Genomic DNA, 19,639 nt, shown 5'->3' on the forward strand with positions numbered 1-19,639 from the left:
TTTCCAACTCCTCTCGCCTACACTAAGATCAGGCTGATATCACCTGGCTCAAAGCTCTCATTCTCTAACTACATGGTGGGACTTCCTGGCATGACTAATCTTCATCCTGAGTCATCTTGTTAGCATAAACTCAAATATAATTTCAGGGTCTCACCGTAAATAACAAAGACATTTCTATCACTCAGGAAATTCCACAGAGTTAGGAGTTATCTCCCAGGAATCAGGGATAAGGAAGACCAGACAAATTCTTTATTAATACAATAGCTGCCAACAGGGGATGATTCTTGAACCCTTAAAACAAATCTACTAAAAACAACATTGTCATCACAGAAATTTTTTCACATACCACCCAGCAAACCAAAATTTATATTATAAATCAAGGAGCACCATGTAAGAAAACTAGAGAAATAGTGGTCAAATCTATAAATATTAACCAAATTTATGTAACTGTGTCTATCATATTTTAGGAAATTATTCCATCCTTAAGTATGTAGAAAGAAAATTGTACATGGGAGTTTAAATTTGTTCATGGATTAAAAATAGTACATTCATATTTAGCATCTGAATATAAAATCATTTCTAAAACCACAAAGATTATGTCGAAGAAACACAGAATTGTAAACCTGGACTTTAGTGACCACTTGTACAGCCCCTTTATTTTACAATTTTTTAGAAAATGTAAAATCAGATTCCTGTGCTTAAGGTAATTAATTCTTTCAAGATTTTTCATTTCAAACCATACCAGAAATATTATCATTTATCACAGGAACATAGTCTAATATTTAATAATCTTTGCATGTAGTACCAAATCTAAATTCCCTAATCTAATGATCCTGACTTGCCTTATTTTGTTGTAGGCTAAGAAGACAGTCAGCTTCCTTTGAATAGCAACTTTACATATATTAGGCCACTTTGCCAACAGTCATGCCATTTCTTACTTTCTTCCAGCGATTGCGGACTCCTTCTGCAGGTGCCAGAGGTTCCACAGGTTCTTATAAGCTGAATTGTGGTGTAGCCCATCAGTGTCACCTTAGGAAAACAAATCGTCATTAGAAGCTTGAAAATGCTTCACAAATTCAAATAATTATATAATTTTGACTATAATCATCCTGCTGTGCTATTAAATAGTACATATTATTCATGCTTTCTAATTATATTTTGTACTCATTAATCATGCTCACCTCCCCTGCAACATCTACTATCCTACCCAGTTTCTGGTAGCCATCCTTCTACTCTCTATCTTCATGTGTTCAATTGTTTCGAGTTTTACATACCACAAATAAGTGAGAACATGTGATGTTTGTCTTTCTGTGTCTCAGTTATTTCACTTAACATAATGACCTCCAGTTCCATCTATATTGTTGTAGGTAACTGAATCCCATTCTTTTTTATGGCTGAATAGTACACCATTGTGTACTATTATACTGTGTGTGTGTGTGTGTGTGTGTGTATATAGATATATATATATATATTTATACCTCATAATATACCTCACTTTCTTTATCTATTCATCTGTTAATAAACACTGGTTGCTTCCAAATCTTGGCTATTGTAAACAGTGCTGCAACGAACATGAGAGTGCAGATATCTCTTTGATACACTGATTTCCTTTCTTTTGGGTATATACTCATCAGTGGGATTGTTGGATCATATGGTAGTTCTAATTTTAGTTTTTTGAGAAACCTCCAAACTGTTCTCCATAGTGGTTGTACTAATTTACATTCCCACCAACAGCATATAAGGGTTTTCTTTTCTCCACATCTCTCCAGCATTTGCTGTTGCCTGTCTTTTTGGAGAAAAGTCATTTTAACTGGGGTGAGATGACATCTCATTATAGTTTTGATTTGCATTTCTCTGATGATCAGTGATGTTGAGCACCTTTTCATATGCCTGTTTGCCATTTGTATGTATTCTTTTGAGAAATGTCTATTCAAGCCCTTTGTCCATTAGTTATTCAGATAACGAGATTTTTTACTATAGAGTTGTTTGAGTTCTTATATATTCTGGTTATTAATCTCTTGTCAGATGGGGAGTTTGCAAATATTTTCTCCCATTCTGTGGGTTGTCTCTTCACTTTGTTGATTGTTTCTTTTGCTGTGTAGAAGCATTTTAACTTGATGTGATCCCATCTGTCCATTTTTTGTTGGTTGCCTGTGCTTGTGGGGTATTACCCAAGAAATTTTTGCCAAGACCAATGTCTTGGAGAGTTTCCCCCATGTTTTCTTATAGTAGTTTCATAGTTTGAGGTCTTATGTTTAAGTCTTTAATATATTTTGATTTGATTTTTGTATATGGTGATAGGGGTTCAGCTTAATTTTTCTGCATATGAAAATCTAGTTTTTCAAGCATCATTTGTTGAAGAGATTGTCCTTTCTCCAACGTATATTCTTGGCACCTTTGTCAAAAATGAGTTCACGGTAGGTGTATTAATTTGTTGCTGGGTTCTTTGTTCTATTCCATTGGTCTACGTATCTGCTCATATGCCAGTAGCATGCTGTTTTGGTTACTATAACTCCTTAGTATAATGTGAAATCAGGTAATGTGATTCTTCCAATTTTGTTTTTTTGTTCAGGATAGCTTTGGCTATTCTGGATCTTCTGTGGTTCCATATAAATTTTTGGGTTATATTGTATATTTTGTGAAAAATATCATTGGCATTTTGATAAAGATTTCATTGAATCTGTAGATTACTTTGTTTAGTATGGACATTTTAACAATATTGATTCTTCTCATCCATGAACATAGAATATCTTTTTATTTTTTTGGTGTACTCTTTAATTTCTTTCATCAGTGTTTTACAGTTTTCATTGTAGAGATCTTTCACTTTTTGGTTAATTCCTAGGTAGTTAATTTTATTTGTGGCTACTACAAATGAGATTGCATTTTGACTTGTTTTTTACATTGTTCACCATTGGCGTATAGAAATGATACTGGTTTTTGTATGTTGATCTTGTATCTTGAATTTTACTGAATTTATTAGTTATAATAGTTTTTTGGTGGAGTCTTTAGGTTTTTCCAAATATAAGATTATATCATTTGGAAACAAGGATAATTTAGCTGTTTCTTTTCCAGCTTGAATGCCCTTCATTTCTTTCTCTTTTCTGATTGCTCTAGCTAGGACTTCCAGTGCTATGTTGAATAACAGTGGTGACAGTGGGCATCCTTGTTGTCTTCCAGATCTTAGAGGAAAGGCTTTCAGTTTTTCCCAATTCAGTATGATACCAGCTTTGGGTCTGTCATAGATAGATTTTATTATGGTGAGGTATGTACCTTCTATACCAAGTTTGTTGAGGGTTTTTTATCATGAAGGGATGTTCAATTTTATCAAATGCTTCTTCAGCATGAATTGAAATGATTGTATGATTTTTCTCCTTCATTCTGTTGATATGATATATCATATTGATTGATTTGTGTATATTGAACCATCCTCACATCCCAAGGATAAGTCTCACTTGGTCATGATAAATGATCTTTTTAATGTATTGTTGGATTTGGATTGTTAGAATTTTATTGAGAATTTTTGCATCAGTATTCATCACAGATATTGGCCTGAGTTTTCTTTTTTTGATGTGTCTTTATCTGGTTTTGGTATCAGGATAATACTGGCCTCATAGAATGAGTTTAGAAGTATTCCATCCTCCTCCATTTTTTGGAATAGTTTCAGTAGGATTGCTGTTAGTTCTTCTTTAAATGTTTGGTAGAAATCAGCAGTGTAGCCATCAAGTCCTGGGTGTTTCTTTACTGGGAGATGTTTTATTATGTCTTCAATCTTATTGCTTATTATTGGTCTTTTCAAGTTTTGGATTTCTTCATGGTTCAATTTTGGTAGGTTGTATGTGCCAAGGAATTTATTCATTTCCTGTAAATTTTTCAATTTATTGGCATATAGTTGCTCATAGTAGCCACTACTGATCCTTTGAATTTCTGCAGTATCGGTTGTAGTGTTTCCTTTTTCATATCTGATTTTATTTATATGGGTCCTCACCCTTTTTTTTCTTTGTTAATCTGGCTAATAGTTTGCTGATTTTGTTTATCTTAGAAAAATCCTTTTTGTTTCATTGACTTTTTTGTATTGTTTTCTTCATTTCAATTTCATTTACTTCTGCTTTGATCTTTATTATTTCTTTTCTCCTATTATTTTTTGGTTCAGTTTGCACTTGCTTTTCTAGTTCTTTAAGATGCATTGTTAGGTTATTTATTTGAAGGTTTTTCTCTTTTTTGATGTAGGCACTTACAGCTATAAACTTTCCTCTTAGTGCTATTTTTGCTGTATCCCATAGGTTTTGGTATGTTATGTTTCCATTATCATTTCTTTTCCAAAAAGTTTTTCAATTTCCATCTTAATTTTTTCATTGACCCACTGATCATTCAAGAGCATACTGTTTAATTTCCATTGAGTTTGTATAGTTTCCAAAATTCCTCTTGTTGATTTCTAGTTTTATTCCATTGTTGTCAGAGAAGATGCTTGATATTGTTTAGATTTTTGTAAATGTTTTAATACTTGTTTTATGACCTAACATATGGTCTATCCTTGAAAATGATCCAGTGCTGAGAAAAAGAATATGTATTCTGTAGCCTTTGGTTGAAATGTTCTATAAATATATATTAGATTCATTTGTTGTATAGTGCTGATTAAGTCCCATATTTTTTGTTGAATTCCTGTCTGGGACATCTGTCCAATGTTCAAAGTAGAAAGTTGGGCTGGGCGCGGTGGCTCACGCTTGTAATCCCAGCACTTTGGGAGGCTGAGGTGGGCGGATCACGAGGTCAGGAGATCGAGACCACGGTGAAACCCCGTCTCTACTAAAAATACAAAAAAATTAGCTGGGCATGGTGGCGGGCACCTGTAGTCCCAGCTACTCGGAGAGGCTGAGGCAGGAGAATGGTGTGAACCTGGGAGGCAGAGCTTGCAGTGAGCCGAGATCACGCTACTGCACTCCAGCCTGGGTGACAGAGCAAGACTCCATCTCAAAAAAAAAAAAAAAAAAAGAAAGAAAGTGGAAAGTTGAAATCTCCAACTATTATTGTATTGGGATATATCTCTCTCTTTAGCTCTAATAATATTTTCTTTATATAGCTGTGTGCTCTAGAGTTGGGTGCATATATATTTAAAATTGTTACATACTATTACTGGGTTGACTCCTTTATCATTACATAGTGAACTTCTTTGTCTCTTCTCACAGTGTTTGTTTTCAAATCTATTTTGTTTGATACAAGGATAACTACTCCCATTCATTTTTTATTTCAATTGGCACGTAATATCTTTTTATATCCCTTTATTTTCAGTCTATGTGTATCTTTATAAGTGAAGCGTGTTTCTTGTGGGCAACAGATCATAGAGTCCTGTATTTTCATCCATTTGGCCACTCTGTGTCTTTTGATCACAGACTTTAGTTCACTTATATTTAATGTTATTATTTACTTGTAGAAACTTACTCCTGCCACTTTGTTATTTGTTTTCTGGTTGTTTTGGGGTTTTCTCTCTCTTATTTTCTTCCTTCCTGTCTTCCTTTTAGTGAAGATAGTTTTCTCTTGTGCTTTAACTTCTTGCTTGTTTCTGTTGTTTTTTGATTTGAGGTTATCATGAGACTAGTAAATACTGTCTTGTAACTCATTATTTTAAACTGAAGACAACTTAACATTGATTGCATAAACAAACACAGAAAGAAAACTCTACGCTTTAATTTCATCAACTCACTTTTTAATTTTTTGTTGTTCTTTGTCTTGTTGTACTGTTTATATCTTGAAAAGTTTTTGTAGTTATTACTTTTGATTGGTTCATCATTTAATCTTTCTACTTCAGATAAGAGTAGTTTACACACCACCATTACAATGTTATCATAGTCTGTGTTTCTCTGTGTGCCTACTATTACTAGTGTACCAGTATTTTTACCTTCAGACAATTTCTTCTTGCTCATTAATATCATTTTCTTTCAGATCGAAAAACTCCCTTCAGCATTTCTTATAAGACAGGTCTGGTGTTGATGAAATTCCTCAGCTTTTGTTTGTCTGGGAAAGTCTTTATTTCTCCTTCATGCTTAAAGAATATTTCCACCAGATATACTATTCTAGCATAAAAGTTCTTTTCCTCAGCACTTTAAATATGTCTTGCCACCCTCTCCTGGCCTGTCAGGCTTCCATTGAAAAGTCTGCTTTCAGATGTATTGGAGCTCCATTGAATGTTGTTTGTTACTTTTCTCTTGCTGCATTTAGGATTCTGTCTTTGTCTTTGACTCTTGGGAGTTTGATTATTAGATGCCTTGAGTTAGTCTTCTTTGAGTTAATCTGCTTGGTGCTCCATAACCTTCTTGTACTCGAATGTTGATCTCTTTCTCCAGGTTTGGGAGGTCTTCTGTTATTATTCCTTTGAATAAACTTTTTACCCTTATCTGTTTCTCTACTTCTTCTTTAAAACCAATATCTCTGAGATTTGCCCTTTGGAGGCTATTTTCTAGATCTTATAGGTGTGCTATGTTGTTTTGGTTTTGTTTTGTTTTTCTTTTCTTTTGTGTCTTCTGATTGTGTATTTTCAAATAGGCTGTCTTCAAGTTCACTGATTCTTTCTTCTGCTTAATCAATTCTGCTATTAAGTGATTCTGATGCATTCTTCAGTATGTCAATTGCATTTTTCAACTCTAGAATTTCTGCTTGATTCTTTCTCATTATTTCAATCTCTTTGTACAATTAATCTGATAGAATTCTGAATTCCTTATCTGTGTTAATCTTGAATTTCTTTGAGTTTCCTCAAAATGGCCATTTTGAATTCTCTGTCTGAAAGGTCACACATCCGTATTTCTCCAGTATTGGTCCCTGGTGCCTTATTTAGTTCATTTGGTGAGGTCATTTTCCTGGATCATCTTGATGCTTGTAGATGTTCATCTGTGTCTGGGCATAGAATAGTTAGGTATTTACTACAGCCTTTGCAGTCTGGGCTTGTTTGTGCTTGTCCTTGAGAAGGCTTTTCAGATATTTAGAGGTGCTTGGTTCCCAAGCCCAATATCACTGTGGTTCTTTCAGACTCATAGAGGTACCATCTTGGTGGTCTTGGAGAAGATCTAGAAGAAGGCTCTGGATTAATAGGCAGAGATTCTTGTTCATTTCCCTTAGTTTCTCCCAAACAGAGTCTTTTTCTCTGTGCTGAGCTGCCTGGAACTGGGATTATGGTGATGCAAACACCCCTATGGCCACTATAACTGGGACTGCACTGGGTCAGGCCTAAAGACTCAGTGAGCACAGCACTGAGTCTTGTCCAAGGCCCACTATAACCACTACCTGGCTACTCAAGGCCCTAGGTCACTACAATCAGCAGGTGGCAAAGCCAGCCAAGTTTGTGTCCTTCCCTTGAGAGCGGCAAGTTCCCCCAGGCCCCAGGCAGGCCCCAGAGATGCTGTCTGGGAGCCAAGGATTAGAGTGAAAAACATTAGAAATTTGCCTGACGTTCTGTTCTACTATGGCTAAGCTAGTACTAAAACCATACTATAAAGTACTTCCTGCTCTTCCTTCCCCTTTCCACAGGGAGAAGAGCCTCTCCCTCTGAGCACCACCACCAGCAGCCCTTGGCAGGGTTCTGTCAGGCCACCGGCAATTTTCACTTAAGCCCAAGGGTTCTTCTCAGCTTGTGGTGAATGCGGCCTGACCTGGGATTCACCCTTTGCACAGTGGGTTCCCCTCTGACCCAGCGAAGGTCCCAAAATGCTGTTCAAGAGCCACCACTGCTGGGAATGTGCTGGGTCACACATGTAGTAAGCGCGTCCCAAGTGCCCAAGGCTCACAGCATACTCCCTGGCTATCACTGGGCCCAAGGGCTCTTTAATCAGCAAGTGATAAATCCTTCCAAGACTGGATCTTCCTCTTCAAGACAATGGGTTCCCTTTTGTCCTAGAGTATGTCAAGAAATGTTCTCCAGGAGCTAGGGCCTGGAATGGGGGCCTCATGACTCTGCCTGGTGCCCTCTCCTACTGTGGCTGAGCCAGTATCCAAGATGCAAGACAACGTCCTCTTTACTCTTTGCTCTCCTCCCCTTAAACAGAAGGAAGGAGACACTTTCATTGCTGCGAGTTGCACTTTCTGGGATTGGGGGCGGAGTGGCGCAAGCAAGCCTTTAGCTGCTCTGGCTAGTGTCTCCCTAGGTCACATGCCACCCTAGTCTACTGGCTCTAATCCCAACCCAGCACTAGGAATTGCCTAGGAACTGAAGTCCTTGTGTGCTACACTGTCTTTCAAGTTTACCAAGGACCTTAGAGCATGTTGGCCCATGGTGGCAAGACTTGACAAGAAACTCGAGCTCTAACTGATGACATGCATAACTTCCCCTTGGCTAAGTCTGGTCCAAATGCTCCCTCCATGTGTGAGTAAAGGCTGAGCAGAGCATGGATTTGCTCTCTGCTATGACAGGGTAGTACTGAGTTCAATGTAAAGTCCCCCAGTCACTGTGCTCTCCCTCCCCCACATACATAGACCCTCTGCACTGCATGGCCACTGCCGGGAGATAGGGGAAAGGTGGCACTGGCGATTCAAGACTGTCTCTCCAACCCTCCTCAATGCCATTTTCATTAATTTCTATGAAGATAAAACGAGGTACTGTGATTGCTCACCTGATTTTTTGTTTTTCTGATGCTGCTTTTCTGTATGCAGATAGTTGTTAAAATTTGGTCTTCCTGCAGGGGATAAAAATGGTGTAGGGTTCTATTCTGCCATTTTGCTCTGCCCTCATAATTTTTAACTGCAGTCTCAAAAATGCTTTCAAGTATTATTTACATAGATATTAAAATTTCCCTGATAGTTACCATATGTTTATTCTTCAGATGAACAGGCAGTGTGATGAAGATAATTGAGAAAGTGAAAATTGGAATGAGAAGGAGGTAGTCAGAATCAGATCACACTTTTTCACTAGTATCTGTTGAGTACTTGCCATTGGCAAGACACTGAGCATATCGCAGTGGATAAAATGGAACCTAAATTTCATGAAGCTTATTGTTTAATGAAAAAGAGAGATATTACATAAATATCTTTTCTATGCAAAAAAAAAAAAAAAACATGCTTACAAACTATGAAAAACCAAGGAAAGCTACTAAGAGAAGTTTTAATGTTGACTTCACTTAGATTGGGACTTGTCCGTAAAGTCTTCTCCGAAGACATGACAGAATAAATTACCTTCAGATTTATCCAGGTGAAGATTTGGAGTAGAAATATTTCAGGGGAAGAAACCATATATAGGAAGATGCTGAGGTAGAAAAGTGCTTGGTGAGTTTCAGGGAAAGGTTCATGTGACTAAAATTCAGTGAAGGATGGAGAGTGGTGCAAGATAAAGCTAGACAAAGAAGCAAGGATTATATGCAGTGCTTGCGATCATGCTAAGAATTTTGTAATTTAAGTGGAAAGGGAAATAAGGGGAAGATTTTGAGTAGACAGTCACATAATCATATTTGTGTCTTTTAAATATTACTTTGCAGGGAATGTAGTGGAAGGAAGCAAGAGAGGGAATGGGATTCTATGCCAAAAGGCAATGGGATAAGATGGTAGATTCGACTAGGGTGATGATAATGACAGAATTGAAGAAAAGTAGCTAAATTTAAGATATATACCAGAGATAGTACTGATAGGACATTACAGTGGACTAGATTTAGAAAAGAGGAAAGAGGAGGTGTCAAAACTATCTATCTTTCAACACAGCAACTTGTTTGTTGATGGTTGATGGTGTCATTTAATGACATGAAGAAACCAGGGAGAAAGAGAATATCTGGTAGGGCTTAGATGTGGAAATCATGAGCTCAACTATTGAGACTATTAATTCCACTTGTGTTCCAAATACTTCATTTACATTCTATAGTTACATAGCCATATTCCTCAGTGTTTTTGAACCATGTCCTCCACTAGAAAAATCTTAACATAGATTTCAGAGTTCCTGGATCTAAGATGCTACTTTCAATCAAGGATCAATGAAAAGACTAATTAGAATTCACTTTTAAGGTAGACTTTTTGCTGCAGATTAAAAAATAATTTTTGCTTAATCTCAGATTGAACAATCCAGAGGAGAGTAATCAGCCAAAAATTTAGCATGATGGCTAAAGCTTTTAAAACATGATAGTCTGCCTTCCAGATCATACTACCTGCAATCTTAGCCCAAACTTTTCTATACAATAACGTTTCAAGTGTTCTCTCTGGTGATGAATGCAAATTTGGGAGCAAATTTATGTTGCCTTTTTCTAAAATGAATTTAAAAGCGGCCCCCTACTAACTGAATGACTCACAAGCTGGAACCACTTGGCAGTGGCTAAGCATATTTGGAGGAATCAGAACAGAAGCAGGCTTAGGAAGGGGTAGTGGGGTAGAAGTCAGAGTTCACCACAGAAGCCTCATGAGAAAGAATCTCAAAATCTACAGTGAAATTAGAAAATACAGTCTGTCTCCTTTAGTGGAAAATAAGTGGCCCAGTAGTTTCATAATTTCCACATTATACTTGGGTGGTAGGATCATAGCATCTAAAAACAATAGAGGCAGGGTAGTAATGACAACAATAATTTTAAAAATTCATTAAATGTGTATCATGTTTCCAGAGCTATACTAACTGCCTTCCAAAATTACCTCTGAACCCCTTTGAGGTAATGCCCTTATGACTAGCATTTTAGAGAACAGGAAACAAGGCTTAGAGCTCATAGGTCGTTTGCCAAAGGCCATGCAGTTGGTGAATGAGAGCATGAACAGCCAGATATGTCTGATTCCAGAAGCGATGTTTTCTGCTACTATGCCACACTGCACCAGCACACAAATAAAAGATGGAACTAAAAAACCCATTTAGTCAGGTGTGCTGGTGTGCATTTGTAGTCCTAACTACTGTGGGAGGATTGCTTGAGCCCAGGAGGTCGAGGCTGCAGTAAGCTATGATCACCACCACCGTACACCAGCCTGGGAAACAGAATGAGATCCTGTCTCAATAAATTAATTAATTAATTAAAAATCACAGTAGTTTTTAGTGTTAAAGCTAGAAAAAAAAGAGTAAAAACTGTATATACATTGGTTGCCAAATATTTTTAAATCCAAAATAAGGGAAATGTCTCTGCTATGCTGGGCCATCCTTTCATGACATGTGGGTTCTGAAGACATAGCTGACTACTCGCAGGTATTGAAAACTACCTTGAGCTTTTGAACAGCATAATTTCTTACAGATTTGCAGATACTTGAATTGTATAACATAGCTCCTGTCATTGTGAATTTCTTTCTTGGTTCTTCCCATACTCTTCAAAAAGTTGTTAACCTCCTCAGCACCACATAACATTTCCATGTAACAAACCTGCACGTGCACCCCCTGTATCTAAAAGTTGAAATTTAAAATAAAAGAATATTATTTAACAACCACTACAGAAATAATAAAGTTACTTCAGCACGTTTTTTAAAGTTGTTAACCTATAATTCATTTTTTAATGTTTGTGATATGAATTCATTTTTCTTCATCTGGTCTTTATCACCATACCCCTAGCCTTTAGTTGAACACAAATTATGTGTTGATGAGGGATGTCTAGTGGAAAAAATTACTTTAGTTTGAATTTTTAAAAACCAGTAAGAAAAAAGCAATGAGATATTTTAATTCAATTTTTAGTGGAGTTCTAAATATGGTTATGTAGTTATGGTAATTTCTGCAAATGATGCAAATAAAATGAAGAATATGAAACTTTACCTCTCACCCTTCAGAAACACAGGAATGGTCCACTCAACCTCCAATACCACCCATCCTCTTTCTCACAGTAGCAAGATAGTGGCTCCCGTTTTTGACATCCTCAACTACAGCTGACGGAACTGAGTTTTGAACAATAAACAGAGTTTACAATATAAGAAAAGGGCATTCCAATTGAGGAAGACAGTGTGTACAGTATACAGCAATGACATGAAAGAAATCATCAGAAATTGGGGCGATGAGTGCTGATAGGAGATGAGGCTATATAGGTAGGTTGGGACCAAATTTTGAGGGCCTTTTATGCCATATCAAGGAATTTGAACAAGTATTTAGGTAATGGCAAACCATTGGCAAGCTGTTTTCTTTCTGCATTCAGGCACTTCATATACTTTCTTCCCCTCCTGTTATTATTTAGGTTTAAAAACCAAGCTAACCATATCTCTAACTTTTTCCATATCAGTTGGCTGCATAGTTCTGCAATTTAAACCATTTAGCAGCCTGATACTGTGATTCTATGTATGTGAAATTGTTATTTGGCATGAAGACAGTCATTAATTTAAAAGAACCTATTTGAGTGGAATTTTTGAAGATTTTTTCCAAGCAATTGAAAAATATAAACAGAAAAATTAAAAATAATTTTGGAGAAAAAAATACCTGTCAACTACTGAAGCCATGGGTGTTCTATTTCTAAAAGACACGTTTCATTTTGTATTCCTGTGTAATTTTCCTCTATGCCTTTTTTTTTTTTTAACTGGAGTCGTTTTATGTACAAGAGCTTGACTTCAAATCAATTAAGTTCCCACAATATTTGGCTGTTTCAGTACCTTCAACTTTCACTATAAGGGCTTCTACTTCAAAAAAAAATTACTCTGTTGAATTTTACCAAATTATCCAATCAAAAGTGTGTGCTTCTCCTAAGGCAGGGAACATTGTTACTGCTGGCCCACATGCTGAGGGGACAACAGAAATGTGGCAAACTTGGTAGAAACTGTAGAGCAGACAAAATAAAATCTTATCAGCAGCCTAATGAACTTGGAATGTGTTCTGTTCCTCTAATAAATATTGGTTTTATTTTGCGGGAAGTGCTTAGTTTTGTTTGTAATAAGTGTCTAACATTTAACTTGTTGACGTATAGGCAATAGGAAAACAGGTGGCTACGACAAGGATGTGCAAAATAGAGGCTCTTTCAAATTATTCATTAAAATCACTAGTTCTGTCTCTCCACCCCTCAAACACAGATGTATCAACATAAAGACTGGTGAAATGGCTAACAGGCTTCATGACGTCTAGAGGTGTTAATACTTATCACTTTAATTTTAACACGCAATTAAGTAATGATGCATTTAAATATATATATTTACAGTACATTTGAAAATCTTACTGTAGAAATAGGACCAAGATAAATCTTTGCATGCTCTAATTAACATTTGCTTGGTCTTAGGAGCACGGCATTCCGACGGACATGGGCTATGCTGTGGCCCCTCACCATTCGGGTGTCTACCCTGTACATGTTCAGCTTTACGAGGCCTGGAAGAAGGTCTGGAATATTAAAATCACCAGCACTGAAGAATACCCACATCTGAAGCCAGCTAGATACCGAAGGGGTTTTATCCACAAAAACATCATGGTGAGCTTCCTCCGGTATGCATAGGGTACAACTAATTCTGCGAGATTTACATTCCTCACTTGAAGAAAGAAAAAAACAAATGTTAGAAGCATAAATGTAGGAAAAGCTCCATGCTGCAAGAAGCATATTTGTCATATCTAAGCAGAAGATGTTTTAATTAAAATCACTTCTTTTCAATTCTTCAAATATAACTGAACAAGGTTTTGTTACTGACATTACCACTGGTAAGCAGGCACTGATGTTAAAATACTAAAAAAAATTACATTTAACTTGCAGATAATTTTTAGTAGACATCACTTCTTCAAAATGTTATTCAGTATGAAAAACTAACACCAACTCTGTCTATATTAACCATGCTGCTCTTTGACAAGCCAGTCAAACTGTGTTCTTCTATTTACCATGCCAGGCTAAAAAAGAACTCAACCATTTGCAGCCAGAAGCCACATGTGAAGCCCTGCATAATCATTAACATATAATAACATAGAGTAAAAATGACAGGTGATGTTAATTAAATCATTTGCATACACCATCTAATTCTATCCTGGGCTTCTCTGTTTTGTTTTTTACAATTTCGGCAAATGTATATTGTCAAAATATGCTACTACCTCCCAAAGTAAGCAATTAAATCCTAATTTATTCCCAAATCAGAAAATCCTAAGAAAGTCCTGGTAAAGCTAGGAATGGGCCTCCTAATTTAGAATCACACACTGGGAAGAAACACCACAGAAAAACACTATGTGATGAGCCACCGTAACACTCTGTCGAACTGATGTCTGAGGAGATGTCTACCCTTTAGAATTAGGTTATAACTGACTTCTTTTCAGACAGTTTTTCAATGTCTGCAAAAATTACAGAGTGGATAGACATATAGCTTAGATCATCTCCCATCTTGACTTTTCCCTCAATAAAAACTGTTGTAAATGATAGACGGGGACATAATGGCCACATTTTATCCCAATTTGCCCTTCCTCTGTACTGAAAATGAACTTACTGTGGCTCAAGCTGCCAGCATTCTGACCAGGGGGAGTTTAGAAGACCTGGGTTATATTTTTTCATTTCTCCTGAAAACACATTTTATCTGTATTATAAATGCATGAATCATGCAGGTAATCAAGGCTCTAACAGATTTCCTGTTTTGATGGAACTGTACCTGTGGGTCCGCTTTTGCAGCAATCTGTGGAAACCTTCTATATTTGGCTTGTGGGCTCTTGGATGAGAGTTTCCAAGTGGGAAATGTTCAGCAGACAGTTGATTACACAATAAGCAAGAGAAAATAGGGCTAGGAGCCATCCAAACAGAGAAGCAAGTAGAGACCACAGGAGCCAATATGTCCTCCTAGGGAGAGAATGCATCTAGAAATAGGGAACTGAGGAGTGAACTTTAGATCACACTCTTATTTTGTTGTATGAGAGCAACTTCTTTCTGATGATCCATTCCCAAATCCAACTCAAAAGGTCTCATTATCTTCCCTTCGAACCGGCTATTGATTGTGCTATTATCCTTAATTCAGTTCTGTAATTCAAACATCATTCTATCCCCCCACCACCACTTCCAATCAGTGTCTACATTTCATAAATAATTCCTTTATATCTTTATTATTTCCTTTCCCACTGCCACCATCTCAATTTACTTCCTTGACTTTCATGTGTGAACTCTGGTCCTGCTTCCTACTTTATCTATTTACAGGTTCCATCCACCACCTCACTGCAGTCTATCCCATAGACAGTGCCAACCTTTTAATCTTTCTAAAATGCTGCTTTCATCCTGGCCTTCCTAACCTTGATTAGTTCCAGTTGCTTCCATATCCCCTAATGTGCCCTTTAGGTACCTGAAAACCATCTGGACTGTCAACCTTTCTATTTCCTATTTCCCTATAGCTGAAGCACACTCACTCCAACCAAACCCCATAATAGTATTGCTGTTACCATGCCTGTGTCATTCTTTCCACCTTGAGAGACTTTCTGGCCACTGTCTCCCTATTTCTATTCCCTTTATTCTTTAGTATCGAGTCCCATATCTTAAATAATTGAAAACAAAGCACCTTAGTATATAGCAACTCAATACCTAACTCATACTTACAGGGATCTTATTCTCCTCTGAATTCCTACAACACATCATTTTGTATTTTCATCAGGAACATAAACACCAATTACATTTTAAGCTGTTGGAGCCCTAACCAAAGTCTCTGGACCCCTAGTTTTATTGCATTTTCAACTGAGTCATTTTCCTTCAGCCAAGACCTGATGGAAACCAGCACTCTCTACTCTAATCCCTGGTTGGTGAATATGACTCTCTGGAAAGAACGAGTATATTAGTCCATTCTCACACTGCTATGAGGAAATACCCAAGACTAGGTAATTTATAAAGGAAAGAGGTTTAATGGACTCACACTTCAGCATGGCTGGGGAGACCTCAAGAAACTTACAATCATGGCAGAAGGCAAAGGGGAAGCAAAGCATCTTCTTCACAAGGCAGCAGGAAGGAGAAGTGCAGAGCAAATGGGGAAGAGCCCCTTATAAAATCATCAGGTCTTGTGAGAACTCACTCACTGTCACAAGAACAGCATGTGGGAAACTGTCCCTATGATTCAGTTACCTCCACCTGGTCTCTCCCTTGACATATGAGTATTATGGGGATTACAATTTAAGATGAGATTTCAGTGAGGACACAAACCCTAACCATATCAGCCAGAGACCTCTAAGAAATTACTACACATCCTATCTACTTACTGTTTTTAATGGAAATGCCCATTGGTAGAGAGTGTCATTAATCCTGCTGTAAACCCTCTAAGTGGTCTTTATTGGTATCCCCCCAGAACTATTTGTTGGCAGTTGCTCCTGATTGAGCCTTAGGTACAGGATATTGGCTTCAGTCCCCATTGGCCAAGATTCTTGCTGATCATGGCTTTCATAATAAACTCCCAGTTATTTTCAGCAGCAATAGGGCTCCCAGGGGTTCATCGGCATCTCAAAGTTTGACTTTGATACTGTTACATTCCCAGAACCAATTCCAGGGGGCAGTCCACAGCAGAATGCCTAAAAATGTTTCTCATCCTTTCTGTAGCATAAAAAAGCTGTTTCAAGGAACATGCTCATCATTCGGTGCCACTGCATTTATGGAGCAAGGCAGTGGAATATGACCTTTATCACACTCCTGATCATCTCCTTAGCCTCCTGTAGTGGTCCACTGACTCCCCTAGGGCTCTCTATGGGGTTAATACCCTCAGCAGGAGTAGTGCTCCTGCAGTTGCAGGGTAAAGCCTGCCACTTTCTCTTCACTGCATTGAAATTCAAATAATTTGAGAAATAGACAAAATTCAAATATCTTTTTGCTTCTCTCTCCGTTTTGCACAGAATCAGCTAGGCAATCAAGTCCCAAAGATGGCTCTGTATATATCCTATAATTTTCCAAGCAAAATATTCAAACTGAACCCTAGAAGTGATTCAGTCATAGTCATACACTTTTAAAATGTTAGATGGCATTTAACACATGTGAGCATTTTATTATTTAGCTTTTGGGTCTTTCTCATTACCCCAATATAGCTTAAATCCTTCAAGACTAGAAAACATATATCTTTGTGTTCTCTCACATGGGCTGGCATGGAACTATCATATGGATCTAGTATTCTAGCATAAAACTAACTCCATGCAACATATTAACATAGAGTCCATAGCTAGTTCCACTAGCACTTACCTAAATCTACTCTGTGGGCTAGCATAGAGTTTAGAATAAATATTTGTTAAATAAATGAATAAATGCTATATAAGGTATTCCAAATGCTTTCCAAATTCAAAATTTCATTTTTAATTTCCAAATATTACATTTATAATAGTTGTTAGGAAATACATTTAATTCCATTAGAATGCATTTGCATTTAGTTGTTTTTTGTTATTATTTTTGTGTATAGATAGGATCATGAGGATGCATAATGCTTTTAAACATAGACATGATCAGAGCTAATATTTTGTGCTTAAACAGAAGTTTTTTAACTATTTTATTAAGATAAAATAGCTTCTAAGGATATAACTTCTACCAACTTACCAAAATAAATAGGATATATAGAGTTTTTATTTATGCATATATACTGATTGAGCTGTCCGTCCAAGGACTAGATTATACAATAGATTGTATTATATAACCAGTATTATATAATACTGTCCAAGGGCTAGATGAAAATTTATTTTAATACACAGTCAAACTAAAAAAAAAAAAAAAACTAGTATATTTCTTTTTTTTTTTTTAATACTTTAGGTTTTAGGGTACATGTGCACAATGTGCAGGTTTGTTACATATGTATCCATGTGCCATGTTGATTTCCTGCACCCATTAACTCGTCATTTAGCATTAGGTGTATCACCTAATGCTGTCCCTCCCCTCTCCCGCAACCCCACAACAGTCCCCGGTGTGTGATGTTCCCCTTCCTGTGTCCATGAGTTCTCATTGTTCAATTCCCACCTATGAGTGAGAACATGGGGTGTTTGGTTTTTTGTCCTTGCGATAGTTTACTGAGAATGATGTTTTCCAGTTTCGTCCATGTCCCTACAAAGGACATGGACTCATCATTTTTTATGGCTGCATAGTATTATATGGTGTATATGTGCCACATTTTCTTAATCCAGTCTATCGTTGTTGGACATTTGGGTTGGTTCCAACTCTTTGCTATTGTGAATAGTGCTGCAATAAACATACGTGTGCATGTGTCTTTATAGCAGCATGATTTATAGCCCTTTGGGTATATACCCAGTAATGGGATGGCTGGGTCAAATGGTATTTCTAGTTCTAGATCCCTGAGGAATCGCCACACTGACTTCCACAATGGTTGAACTAAAAACTAGTATATTTCTACAGGGTTGCAAAACATGGGAAGTCCTGGACAGGTAATATTTTGAAAGCATTTACTGAACCAAATGTGCTTTAAGACTCAAGACATAAAACATGAAGATTTATTTACTTAGGACAATAAGCAGAAGACCTGCCCCTATATGATTTTGTAACATTTGTAGCTCTCTGAAGTATACTCATTAATGTTCTGCTACTTCAAATGTATAGTGACAAACACAGGTCACTATGAAGTCATTGTAAAAGATTCTGCTTAAGGCTTTACCATCTTGCACAACTTTAATTCACACCTTCTTTTATAACTGCAAAAGGCTATAAAAATTTGAAAAAACTTATCACAAGTGTATACAATTGAAGCAGACAATATATATACAAAGGATGAAGAGAAGACCTCTTACTAAATGACCTTTTATGATTTTGTTGTTACACTTTCTAAAAGTAACAAACCAAGTGGATAATCTCTTTCTTACTGTAGGAACTGGCAGGCTTCACACTTAGAATCTGAGGTAATTACTATAGCCTGCAGTAGTCCTTTCAGACGAGAACAGATACTGTGATTTGTGTCTCAAATATTCGTTCTAATTTAAAATGTCATTCCCTAAGAAGCACATTGATAATTGACTTCATTTTCTAATGCATGGTAGAATTTGGCAGAAAATATTTTCTTAAAATTATTGCCTATTAGGATTACAGTATAGCATAGACATTCCAATACTTAAAGTCTCATTTTTACTTCTTTTTTTTAATCTCTTAAGATGCTAGAACCTACTAGGCTTCATAATAGAAGTACTCACTTTGATATTTAAAACAGACAAGTACCTAAAATAACACAACACCTATTTTAGTTTTAAAATATTTCTTCAACTATCTTCACTATTCCTTCCATATTAACACCACCTTCTCTTGCCTAAAGTATGATAGATTGTCCAGGCCCTAGTTAGACCTGAATAATTCACTAGCTTGTGCATCATCTTGCGTGAGCAAAAAGCTAAGTTTCAACAAATTGATTGAAAAAAAAAAGCTTTTCCTTACTTTTTTCATTTTTCCTTCAGGTTCTCCCAAGACAAACCTGTGGGCTTTTCACTCACACCATTTTCTACAAAGAATATCCAGGGGGTCCTAAAGAGCTGGATAAGAGTATCCAAGGAGGAGAACTTTTCTTCACTGTCGTCCTCAACCCTGTAAGTACTTTATTCTCCAAATAAATAGTGAAAAATGATAGGGCTGGCAAAAATTACCCTGGCAAAGAGGCTAGGGATTGGGCAGTCATCAGCCAAGCCAATATGAAGTTCTAGCTCTGAAACAGTAGTAAAAACTAAATGGAACCATATCTAGAAATGGGGACAAACCAATTCTACAAGTAGCAGTAACATGAGGAACTCATGGCAGAACCAGGGAAGTGATCCAGCGGATCCTCCTTTGCATTGCAAAGTGATCAGAGGCTTTTATGGAGAATAAAATTTTTCACCTGTAAAACTCTCCTATTTCCACGGGGAACCATT

The 19,639-nt window shown here is 36.9% G+C and overlaps 1 protein-coding gene across 4 annotated transcripts in view; it reads left to right on the forward strand.

The window, feature by feature from the left end:
- The window catches only part of LOC116463311 (bifunctional heparan sulfate N-deacetylase/N-sulfotransferase 3), a 194,730-nt gene that overhangs the window by 77,606 nt on the left and 97,485 nt on the right, over window positions 1-19,639 (forward strand). For all 4 annotated transcript variants that reach the window (XM_032146354.2, XM_032146350.2, XM_058436695.1 and 1 more), the window contains exons 4-5: window positions 13,113-13,298; window positions 19,190-19,318. In XM_032146354.2, the coding sequence (XP_032002245.1) occupies window positions 13,113-13,298; window positions 19,190-19,318 (315 nt within the window). The remainder of the gene's footprint in view (window positions 1-13,112; window positions 13,299-19,189; window positions 19,319-19,639) is intronic.

Source organism: Hylobates moloch, unplaced genomic scaffold (genome assembly GCF_009828535.3).
Source record: "Hylobates moloch isolate HMO894 unplaced genomic scaffold, HMol_V3 SCAFFOLD_3, whole genome shotgun sequence".
Classification (NCBI taxonomy): Eukaryota; Metazoa; Chordata; class Mammalia; order Primates; family Hylobatidae; genus Hylobates; species Hylobates moloch.